General features: G+C 48.1%; 1 protein-coding gene across 1 annotated transcript; it reads left to right on the top strand.

Moving 5' to 3' along the window:
* Positions 1-2,442: 2,442 nt before the first annotated feature.
* On the top strand, positions 2,443-6,975 carry LOC135393126 (uncharacterized). The gene has a single exon (XM_064623667.1). The coding sequence runs from the start codon at positions 2,443-2,445 to the stop codon at positions 6,973-6,975; it is 4,533 nt and encodes a 1,510-aa protein (XP_064479737.1).
* Positions 6,976-12,631: the final 5,656 nt, after the last annotated feature.

The following is a 12,631-nucleotide window of genomic DNA, read 5'->3' as shown; positions in this document are numbered from 1 at the left end:
GGCCTCACGTATCTTCACCTCATGAGGGTCCTCATCCTCACTTGTCCTCATCTAATGAGGGCTCTCATGGCATCAGAAGTCCTCATCCTCACGTGCCCTCACCTCGTGAGGGCCCTCATGTCCTCACGGCGCCTCACGTACTTTCGCCTAATGAGGACCCACATGCCCTCACGTGTCCTCATCCTCACGTGCCCTCACCTTATTAGGGCACTCATGGCTTCACGTGTCTTCAAGTCACTAGGAAGCACGTGAGCCTCAAAAGAACTTTCCGTCATGTTCACATGAGACGTCGGCGTTGCACTACTGTGTCGGTAGTTGCTACTAATGATACTGCGCGGCATTAAGCTGTTTGTAGGGTTTCGTGCTGTGCTTGGATAAATGTGTTGACAGTTGTTACTGTCACAGTGAGGTTTAACGTTAGTGTTTGGCATCACTAAAGTGGAGCCCGAAATACTACAGTGCGGATGTACCGTTACGGAAATGATCGGGTGGTGGCGGGGAATAGTGCTTGAAGAGATCCTGTACTCAGTACCGTATGACGCTGCTGCCAGAATCGGAGGATACGCTCACAGCTGAAGTGTTTGGGCACATTGATGGTACTAACCGCACCTGCAATCAGGTCGTGTCTTTTTGTTGTTTTTTCTTCTCCTCCTTTTGCATTTCAAAGGCGCTCTACAGTCACGGGGATTCCAGTTTTCCTGGCTTCGTTTTGAGGAGACAAAGAAAGATTTTGAAAGTGCTTACAATTCCATGATAAAAAACCCGAGACTGGGGAAAAGACGAAAAACACGTGACGCACACAACCTCTCAATTTCAACGTCTGTTTTTCGTCTCTTCCCCAGTCTCGGGTTTTTCATCATAGATCATTTTGATTGTTATTTGTTTGTTCTGCTTTGTTAGTTCCTTCCTTAGTACTTCCTTCATTATTGCTGTCGCACAGACTTTGGGGAGCCCGGTAAAGGCTGCTTTATATTGAGCTTGATGCTGTTAAGAACAAGAGACGTCAAAATAAAAAGAAAGCCTCGTTAATTCCCAGCAGCGGCAACATTTGTTTAAAAAGAAAATACAAAGATACCGCACATGACACCTTTGACACGACACAGAACGCGTGCGTCCAGTTGCAATCTGTCGCGGAATCGGGCAATTTTGTCCTTTTTCGGCGGCATTTCTGTCATGTTCTAACGACGCCCGAGGAGCCGGACCCGCGTGGCCAGAGCCAAAGTGGCTAAAATTGTCGCCTACACATGGGTCCGTTTGCTAGGAGAAGGGTTGTGTACAATAGAAGTATTATTCTCAGTCTTGACGGGACAAGCACTTAGGCAGGCACGTAGACGGTGTAAATTGGTACCAGCCGTTACTGACGGCCTATGTCGTCGCCACCTATTACAGAGTTTTGATGGGCTTCTACCTGTGTAACAAGAGATTGCGGAAGTCTCGTAGCTGTATGAAAAACACATGTAGCGGCGTCCCTTTGGACACCCGCAAATAGTTAAGAGTCAATGTCTGCGGTGGACCTTAGGGGTTTCCTCCTCCTCCGTTGTTTACCAGTTGTGTCCCTCCACTTCTGTGATCAATTAAAGTGCATTGTAGCAAGAGTGTGTTAGGCGCCAGAGGTCTGCGACGTCGGTGACTGACAAAGACGTCAAAGCCATGCGACACCGAATAAAACTCTTGAGGACCCCTGTTTCGGGGCAGTCGGTAAACATGTGACCAGAAGTCAGACGTCTCAGCACCAGCTCCCCAAAATTCAATTTCAAAACAGTTATTCCCTCTGCGATGGTTTGTCAATATCGTTTGGTGAAGTGAAGTGTGTGCAGCGATCATCGATTTGGGCTTTGTCTACCAGCCACACCAAGAGGATCATCTGAAGACTGCCAGCATCAATCATCAATCAGCTAAGACTTTGATTCCATTTCCTTCCCTATACGTACTAGAACTCTAACCGACCTGTGATTTCGATGTTACCGTTGTCTGTTCTCCATTTGAACAAATGTTAACCATGCTGTTGATAGTGTTCTCGTAATTCTAGATAGAAATTGTTGCATTAATTAAATTAGTTGCTGTTAACGTTACTAGCATCTCTCCTTTGTCTCATTGTGTGGCGCATGGGGCGTGTGTCGATTGACATAGGGCAGCCCGACCACTCTTCTTCATTTATTTGTCCGGAACGGTGTTGCTAAGTGTCCGCTGTGCGGCCGGAAAACTTTCGCCGGTGAATTCGTCTCACCTTTATCAAGAGGTTAAGGACGGAGGATATTTCACCTGGTGCGATCGCGAGTAGGTCCCAGTGGTATAGCATCCCGGGAACGCACCAGGTTTCCGTGACATATAAAAATTTCTGGCGTCCGCGACAGGACGGGCTGTCCACTCACACTGAGACGGAGAGGAAAGGTGCTTAGTACACTTGTTGGTGCTGACGTCCGAGACGAATAGGGTTTCAAAATGGAAACGGAACTAACAGAAAAGTTAATTGCTATGGGCAAAAACCTAGGCTTTGAGGGAAAGGAGCTTCAGGAATGGGTCAAAGTAGAACGCGACAGAGCGCGTGAGGACCGAGCTGCCGAGCGCGAAAGAAGAAAGGAGGAAGCCGAAGCCACAGAGAGGTTGAGACGATTAGAGCTCGAAGCCGCGAAGGAAGATTTCGACAGGAAAATGATGCAGCTTGAGAAGGAAAAGGAGCTGCTCCTACTAAAGGCAGAAAATGGTAATCGGGGAGGAACGGAAACTCCCCACATGGATTCCATAAAGTTTCATGGGCTGAGTCCCCATAAGTTGTTGCCACCCTTCGATGATCGTAAAGACGATTTAGACGCTTACCTTGTCAGGTTTGAAAAGGTAGCCGAGGGTCAAAAGTGGGCCAGAGACCAGTGGGCAAGTGCCCTTAGTATCTGTTTGACAGGTGAGGCATTGGCGGTCTACGGTAGAATGTCTCCGGCAGACTGCGTTGACTACGACAAAATAAAACAGGCCCTGCTGCACCGGTTTAGATTAACCGAAGACGGATTCCGCGAGAAATTCCGTGACGCTACGCCGAAAGATGGCGAGACAGTATCCCAATATATCGCCCGCCTAGAAAATTATTGGGAGAGATGGATGGAACTCTCTGGCACTAAAAAGGACTACAACGAAGTAAAGCGATTACTTCTAAAGGAGCAGTTGTTCAGCCACAGCGAAGAGAAGTTAACCCTCTATATGCGCGAACGAAAGGGAGAAGAATTGAAGGAACTCGTAACGCGAGCAGAGCAGTACGTAGAAGCTCACAACCTAAGGAATTTCGGAAAGAAATCAAGAGGAGGAAAAGAGGAAGGCAGGAACAATGTCGAGAGAAGGAATGAGCCCAGTCATAAACGAAGCGCCGTCAGTGAAAGGGATCGATCGCGATGCTACATTTGTAACAGGATCGGACACCGACCACAAGATTGCAGAAGCGCCGCGGCGAGACCACCACCACCACCGAAGTGCAAACGATGCGGTAGGATGGGACACAGCGCCTGGAACTGCAGAGCTCGGGCCGATGAAGAGGCGAAATCAGCCGACAAGGGGTTGTCTCAGGAGTCAGTATCCTTGTGCATACAAAAAGGTTTTGTAGAATTAAAAGGCGGCACGAAGATTCCCGTGGTACAGACGGCCGTGTCAGGAAGTAAGGGCCCATATGGGGTAAACAAGTTGCCAGTCTCGGAAGGCAAAATCGGCGAAAGAACTATCCAAGTTCTCAGAGACACTGGCTGCAACACGGTGATCGTAAGAAAAGATTTGGTGAGCAGCGAAGAGCTAACAGGAGCCGTACACCCGGTATTCCTAATTGATCAAACCGTGAAAATTCTCCCCGAAGCGGAGATTTTCGTGCGAACTCCCTATTTCACGGGTCGAATTAGAGCCCGGTGCATGGATAACCCCATGTACGACCTGGTCCTAGGCAACGTTGAAGGGGTACGGAGCGCCGAAAATCCAGATCCCGATTGGGACCCAGTTGTGACGAAGCCGGTCGCGAAAATCGAATCCGTTCCCAGAGCTACACCCATTTCCGCCGAACTTAGCCATTCCAATGACGACGAGCGCACCGACCTAAAGGCCCACGCAAACGACTCGCAATGCTCGATCGAAGAAAATGGTAGTTTTGAAACTCATGCTGTCGTCACAAGAAAACAAGCGCGGGAAAGGGACACGGTTTTTCGCAGACTGAAGGTCCCCGAATTAGCAGAGGGATTCAATGCGGAGGATTTTGTCCGGGATCAAAAAGAGGACGCAACCCTGCAAAAATGTTTCGCCGAAATGGGCGTAATGAAGAAAGGAAGAAAGAAGGGGGGCGGAAGCACGTGCTACGAGCTGGTTGACGACAAACTCTACCGAAAATGTACGAGTAATGAAGGCGGAGAAGAAATCCTGCAGCTCGTGGTACCCAAAAAGCACCGACATGTAGTGCTCGAACTGGCGCATAGCGGAATGATGGCCGGACACCTCGGAAGCGGAAAGACGGCGGACCGAATTCTCAGCGAATTCTACTGGCCAGGACTTCAAGCCGACACCAGGCGTTTCGTAGCCAGCTGTGATATTTGTCAGCGCACTACTCCAAGGGGTAAGACAGCTAGGGCCCCACTGCAGAAGATGCCCGTGATAGACACGCCATTCAAACGGGTAGCCATCGATATAATCGGTCCATTGCAACCACCGTCGTCACGAGGGAATAAATTCATCCTAACCCTCATGGACGACGCAACGCGATTTCCCGAGGCGGTAGCATTGCCGAGTATTGAAACAGAACGGGTCGCCGAAGCGCTGGTGAACATCTTTAGTCGAGTAGGGATTCCCGAAGAAGTCCTCAGCGACCGCGGAACTAATTTCACCTCCGGCTTGATGAAAGAAGTAGCCAGGCTATTGTCAATACGGCAGCTAACGACGACACCGTACCATCCGATGACAAACGGATTAGTGGAAAAATTCAACGGGACACTAAAGACGATGCTGAAAAGAATGTGTGCCGAAAGACCCCGTGATTGGGATCGGTATCTTTCCCCTTTACTTTTTGCATACAGGGAGGTTCCTCAGGAGAGCTTAGGCTTCTCCCCTTTTGAGCTTCTCTATGGACGCAACGTCAGAGGACCCCTAACTATCCTGCGAGAATTATGGGTCGAAAAAGAAATTGAGCCTGAACTGAAGAGTACATATCAGTACGTTTTCGATTTGCGAAACCGCCTAGAAGATACGTGCAAGATTGCGCACGAAGAACTCGAGCGAGCCTCCGAGCGATACTCTCGATACTTTAATGCACGGTCGCAGAATCGACAGCTTAAACAGGGAGATAAGGTACTCCTCTTGCTACCGACAGAGGCGAACAAGCTCACGATGCAATGGAAGGGGCCTTTTCCCATCGCTGAAAAACGAGGAGCGGTTGACTACCTCGTCGATTTGGGCCACAGGAAGAAACTTTTCCACATAAATCTGCTAAAAAAATATGAAGGGAGAAGGACGGCTCCCGATGCGACATCAACGCCGGTAGCCATGACAGTACTCGAACTCGACGAATCCGGCGACGACGTCGACATTCCGGAGTTCAACTGCAGGCCCAAGGAAACCCACCTGGATATTCAAGTTGCACAGACCCTAAGTGAGGAGCAGAAAAAGTCGTTGCATAACGTGATACATAGGTATGAAAAGGTGTTTTCTGATGTTCCGGGGAAAACGACGGAAATCGAATGTCATCTCCAATTGAACACGAATCGGCCTATTAATGTAAAACAATATCCCCTGCCATTCGCGGTGCGTCACACCATTGAAGACGAAGTAAAGGAGATGCTACGACTTGGTATCATCGAAAAATCGAAGTCTCCATACAGCTCCCCTACCATCATAGTCAAGAAACCGGATGGATCCAACAGACTCTGCATCGACTTCAGACAACTTAACCGACATTTAGTAGCCGATGCTGAACCCATCCCAAGAGCCGACTCCTTGCTGTCGGAAGTAGGAAGACAAACGTACTTCTCCAAAATGGACATGACCAAAGGCTATTGGCAGGTGCCTCTGAGTGAGGAATCGAAGGAATTCACCGCATTCTCGACTGCAAATGGCCACTATCATTTCAAGAACATGCCGTTCGGGATAAAGACTGCTCCCGCAGTATTTGCGAAGCTGATGCGCCACATCCTGCAAGACATCCCGAATGTGTACCATTACTATGACGATTTGCTCATAGCTACGACGACGTGGGAAGAACACGTTGCCATCTTGCAGACGGTACTGCATCGAATCGAGAAAGCAGGTCTGACAATAAGACCCACAAAATGCGAGATTGGATTTCGCCAGCTTCCTTTCCTGGGTCACAACATAGGAATAGGAATCCTGACGCCACAACACTCCATCCTACAGAGGATCCAGGACGCGCCGAGACCAAAGACTAAAAAGCAGGTGCGCTCCTTTTTGGGTCTCGCAGGTTACTACCGTGACTTCATGGCGAATTACGCAGCGGTCGCCGCACCATTGACCGACCTTACCAAGAAGAGAGCAGCTAATGTAGTTGTGTGGACGGAGACCCATCAAACTGCCTTTGACGCTCTTAAGAGTGCATTGTCCGAACCCCCCATCCTGAGGGCTCCCGACTTCTCTAAGCCCTTCGTACTTAGAACGGATGCCTCTGATGTTGGACTAGGTGCTGTGCTTTTGCAAGAAGGGGAAACTGGACTGCACCCCATTGAGTACGCCAGCCGGAAATTATGCCCACGAGAACAAGCATATTCCGCTATCGAAAAGGAATGCCTTGCAATTGTGTGGGCAATAAAAATATTTCATGTGTTCCTATACGGTACTCACTTTGTACTCCAAACGGACCATCAACCTCTGAGATACCTAAATGAGGCTAAGTTTATCAACATGAGAGTTCTTCGTTGGGCCCTGACCCTTCAGGAGTATGACTTCCGGGTCGAGCATATCAGGGGCCAGGAAAATGTAGGAGCGGACTACATGAGCCGACTCGACTAAATGGTAAAAAAAAAAAAAAAGTATTCATGTTAGGTGGTTGTGTTATGTTACTGTTATATGTACTATTATAACCCATGTAACGATGATATGTAAATGTATCACAGTGTAGGTACGATATGTTGTAACCTACGTCATTGGTGTTATCTGTGTGGAGTGCTGCGCACCTTTCGATATTCCTGTATATTAACCACATGTGTATCACTTTGTTTCTGCATATTGTAGTGTGCTGTAGTTGAGTTATCAGAGTTAAATGTATCTCGTACGCCAGACAAAACATGCCCTTCTTCCTATGTTCTTGAATATTGGAGATTACCAATATTCTTAAAGAGGGGGTGGTGTCGCGGAATCGGGCAATTTTGTCCTTTTTCGGCGGCATTTCTGTCATGTTCTAACGACGCCCGAGGAGCCGGACCCGCGTGGCCAGAGCCAAAGTGGCTAAAATTGTCGCCTACACATGGGTCCGTTTGCTAGGAGAAGGGTTGTGTACAATAGAAGTATTATTCTCAGTCTTGACGGGACAAGCACTTAGGCAGGCACGTAGACGGTGTAAATTGGTACCAGCCGTTACTGACGGCTTATGTCGTCGCCACCTATTACAGAGTTTTGATGGGCTTCTACCTGTGTAACAAGAGATTGCGGAAGTCTCGTAGCTGTATGAAAAACACATGTAGCGGCGTCCCTTTGGACACCCGCAAATAGTTAAGAGTCAATGTCTGCGGTGGACCTTAGGGGTTTCCTCCTCCTCCGTTGTTTACCAGTTGTGTCCCTCCACTTCTGTGATCAATTAAAGTGCATTGTAGCAAGAGTGTGTTAGGCGCCAGAGGTCTGCGACGTCGGTGACTGACAAAGACGTCAAAGCCATGCGACACCGAATAAAACTCTTGAGGACCCCTGTTTCGGGGCAGTCGGTAAACATGTGACCAGAAGTCAGACGTCTCAGCACCAGCTCCCCACAATTCAATTTCAAAACAGTTATTCCCTCTGCGATGGTTTGTCAATATCGTTTGGTGAAGTGAAGTGTGTGCAGCGATCATCGATTTGGGCTTTGTCTACCAGCCACACCAAGAGGATCATCTGAAGACTGCCAGCATCAATCATCAATCAGCTAAGACTTTGATTCCCTTTCCTTCCCTATACGTACTAGAACTCTAACCGACCTCTGATTTCGATGTTACCGTTGTCTGTTCTCCATTTGAACAAATGTTAACCATGCTGTTGATAGTGTTCTCGTGATTCTAGATAGAAATTGTTGCATTAATTAAATTAGTTGCTGTTAACGTTACTAGCATCTCTCCTTTGTCTCATTGTGTGGCGCATGGGGCGTGTGTCGATTGACATAGGGCAGCCCGATCACTCTTCTTCATTTATTTGTCCGGAACGGTGTTGCTAAGTGTCCGCTGTGCGGCCGGAAAACTTTCGCCGGTGAATTCGTCTCATCTTTATCAAGAGGTTAAGGACGGAGGATATTTCACCTGGTGCGATCGCGAGTAGGTCCCAGTGGTATAGCATCCCGGGAACGCACCAGGTTTCCGTGACACAATCATTCGAAGTTAGCGGGGGAAAGCAGCTGCACGCGCTTTCGAAAACCCAGTACAGGGCCTCTCCAAACGACGCTGCTATTCCAGTAAACAGGCAGAAGAACGAATCCACAAGAGGTAGTGTGGCGCTCAAAACACGACTTAACGTCAACGAAATCGTGTTCCCTATTCTCGGGGTTGTACCTTATGCAACAACATAACGTGACCACCTAAGAGAGTCATGGCTTATCTGTAAGGTCCCTCATGAGAAAGTCGCATGCCCCCACCCGCGAGATTCTTCAATGTAGCCTTCATACAGGGTGGTCCACTAACCATGATAGAAATTCATAGTAAAAAACGTAGGCCCCGGAGAGACATGCGGTCAAGTGATGTTTTTCTGCCGTTATGCCTTTTGTCACATATTTGTAATATTTTTATTTCGTTTCAATTGACGGAAAGTTAATTTCTGTAATTGAACTCCAAAATTTCCCATGGCAATCTAACGTATTCTTTGCAGAAATGGGTTCCCCGTCGTCATTTTACTCAGTATAGCACATAACCCCACTCGTAATGCAACGGCAATTGCCGAAATAAATTTGCCGAAAATCCGTGGAAATGAGAGCCCTTGACTCCGCCTCTTTTTTGACGGCTAAAATTTTGAGCGCAAAGCCGCCAAGAAAGGAGGTTACATTGACACGCCACACGAGGGGGAAAGGGTTACAAACCCAACCCACAGAAGAGTTCCGCTGCCAGGTATCAGCTTTGCCCACGTCAGTTTCAGGGTCGCGCTCTTTTTCCTTTATTCATGTTTTGCTCAGTGTGTTTGTCTGCTTTTGGGTGCGTACGCGGCAGTTTTCACTATGACGGCTGATAGCGGTCTCGCAGTTTTTCTGCACCACCCTATTGTCATGAACCTGTGTATGTGTGTGTGTGAGATATAGAGAGAGTTGTATGCACGAATGCCTGTCAGCTCTCTCCTTTTTTGAGTTTCTTTGTTTCAACATGCTGCGGATTTCTTCACATTCAACACACTTCCTGTGTACTTTTATTAGGTTATCATTAGCGACACTTTCAATGCAGAACAGGATACGTTTTCCTGAACAACGGAAGACAAACCAACTTAAAAAAAAAAACGAAAGTTGAAAGCAAAACGAAAGGCGTGAGAGCAAAATATCGCCATGCACCAGGAATGGGTAAAAGTGTTCGAAGTGTTCGCCATCTGCTGCAATGCACAGGTGGGCTCTCCCAATTGTATCTTTCGCGGCCCTTTTTATTTCGGATCTGGAAAGCGACGAGCAGAAAGCAGTGATTTTCCCCTGCTGGTCAGCCAGCGATCGTGGTTCGCTTTTGTATACTTCGTCTTTGGCGTTGAATCAGGAGAACTGGCGGTCCACAACAGTGGACCAAATCGGCCCGCCCACTTCTTCCGGAACATGTGACGGAGCAGCTGTACTGCATGCCGCGCGCTGTGAGGTGGAGCCCCGTCGTGCTGGAACCACACGCAAGCAAGAGGCAGGTCATCAGCAAAGCTGAACACGGCATCTAAAATTTCGCTACTGTAGCGGTTGGCATTTAGGGATACCGTGAAAAAGGTTGGCCCAATAATGGCTCCGTTATAAATCCCGGCCCATACATTTAATCCCCACTCGTTTGCTTTCCTCGGTCTGACATAGGATCCAGTTACAGAAATCTAACCGTTTCTCGCTGTCGCCCGGCTGGAAATGTTGATGAAGGCTCACGTGGTACGGGTGGAGTTTGTGCTTGTGTAGTATTCTCAGCACACTTCACTTTGATGTCTATACTCGCTTTGCCAGGTTGCGCAGACTTTACGTGGAGATCATCTTCTACTTCTTTCAGGACCCTGTCTGTTTGTCTCGACTCACTGGCAGTGATTGTGTGTGACCGGCTCTGGTACCGGAATGGGAACTTCCTGTTGTGGACAGTCTCAAAAATGCACGCCTTATGGTACAGGAGCTCACCATTCTAGTTCCTGAAAGCATTTCACTGTATTGGAGGACTGCTCTGTCATAGGCCACACCTGAAGCCCCTAGAGCAATATCATCCTTGTTTTTTCTTGGTTGGAATACACGGTGCTTGCCATCGTTGCCGTTTACTTGTTCACTGCATTCACTGAGACCGGAGTGCAAAATGCTAAAAAAGTGTATTTCCTTCCCTGCCTGTCAACACGTCGGGTAACATCATTTTTGATAAGATTCCCGCACTCACCGCGCGTGTTTGTTCCGTGGGTAAGGCTTGTAACCCTTTTCCTTCTGGTGTGGTATGTCAATGTAACCTCCTTTATTCGCAGCTTTGCTCTCAAACTTAGAGCCGTCAAAAAAGAGGCGGAGCCAAGGGCTCATCTCCACCTATTTTCGACGAATTTATTTAGGGAATTGCTATTGCATTACGAGTGGGATTATGTGCTATGCTGAGTAAAGTGACCACGGGGAACCAATTTCCGCACATAAAACGTCAGCTTGCGTTGGAAAATTTCGGAGTTCAATTCAAGAAATTAACTTTCCGTCAGTTGACATCAAATAAAAACGTTACCAATATGTGGCAAAAGTTATTGGCAGAAAAAAATCCCTTGACCGCATGTCTCTCCGGGGCCTACGTTTTTTACTATGAATTTCAATCATGGTTGGTGGACCACCCTGTATATGGAGGAATGATATCTAAGAATGGAACATGGCGATCCTCGAAGATCTTCGAATTTCCATTGGTCCTTCGCGCAGAGTGATGTCATCTGCCGCACACCTTCTCCAAGCGAGGGGATACGGTGGCTCTCCCTTCATCCGTGAGGCTCTGGATGAGGAATGGACCCATGACATCATCCGTGAGGTTCCTCACAAAGGGCCTCGCAGCTTCAACCGTGAGGTTCCTCACAAAGGGCCTCACCGCCTCATCTATGAGGCTCCTCATGGTATACGTTGTACCCTCACGCACTGATGGCCTCATGACGACTGGCCTCATGAGGGCCCTCACGGTGGACCTCATGAGGGACAATGCCTCACGACTGTCCTCATGAGGAACATTCAGCGTGGTCTGGCCTCACTCACCCTCACCTCATCGTCGTGAGGTGAGGGTGAGGCGTCCTCATGAGGGTCCTCATGAGTGAGGCCGCCCAGCTATGGATCTATACACCACGCCTACTATGAGTGGACGGTTCGGGAATGCTAGACCATGACTAACAAGTAGTGAAGCACTTGGGATTTCTATAAATAGGCTCTCGCATAGCGCAGAGTCAATTTTAATGTCAGAGCGTCGGAAGTAGGCTACATCTTTATAAAAGTACAAGGCAACACCACCATGTGAAGAGGAGCCCCTATGCGCAAACACTACGTTATAGTCGCTTAGAGAATAGAACGAGTCATTGGCAGTATTTAGCCACGTTTCTGAGAGGGCAATAAACGTAATACCGTTTTGTGCACATTCTACAATTGTCTTTAAATCGTCAAAGTGCTTGAAAGATAGTAAACAACAAGAGTAGAAACTTTATTCAGCACTTATATGTTTCGAAAGCCTACTGTCCATCATCAACACACATAACATAAATCCATAATGTGTAAATTCATAGGGACGTATCCCCAATGTCCAAACAGCGCCGACAAAAAAAAAGTATTGAATCACTGTATTATCATGCTCTTCTGTGTTTCGTTGGTGATTCACGATGCCCCGTCCAGCTTGCCTTTCTTGCGTGAAAATTCACGGCATCCAACTTCGGTACGATTCCGTTCTGGCCAAATGCTGACATATACCGAGGCCCCTACGCCAGCCGCGTCATACCAGCCTGCAACCTTCAAGAAATACAATTTTCAATAGGTACAGGAACAGCAAAATGTCAGTGTAAGTGGCCGTCAAAATATAGGACGTACCGTTGAACATAGCGCGGGTGGTAACACTCTGACTGCACATCTCGCCCTCCTCCCTTCAGCGGTCGTAATGCCTACGAACAGGGATAAAAACATAAGAAACTGCGTAGCAAGAACGGGGATATTTCGCACATCGACTATATATCTTAGAAACGGATAACATCCTCAAAATGAAGCCCGAATGACGCCAACTGCTTTTGAGCCACGGCGGGGCACGGCGCACGTTCGAACCCATCGACATTTCGTAACACTGACTGATCCGTTGGC

The sequence above is a fragment of the Ornithodoros turicata genome, chromosome 1, assembly GCF_037126465.1.
Source record: "Ornithodoros turicata isolate Travis chromosome 1, ASM3712646v1, whole genome shotgun sequence".
NCBI classification, from domain to species: Eukaryota; Metazoa; Arthropoda; class Arachnida; order Ixodida; family Argasidae; genus Ornithodoros; species Ornithodoros turicata.
The sequence above is the reverse complement of the archived record's forward strand: the minus strand, read 5'-3'. Positions and strand labels throughout refer to the sequence as shown.

Coding starts and splice junctions, on each gene's coding strand:
- LOC135393126 (XM_064623667.1), top strand. CDS start 2,443: ATGGAAACGGAACTAACAGAAAAGTTAATTGCTATGGGCAAAAACCTA.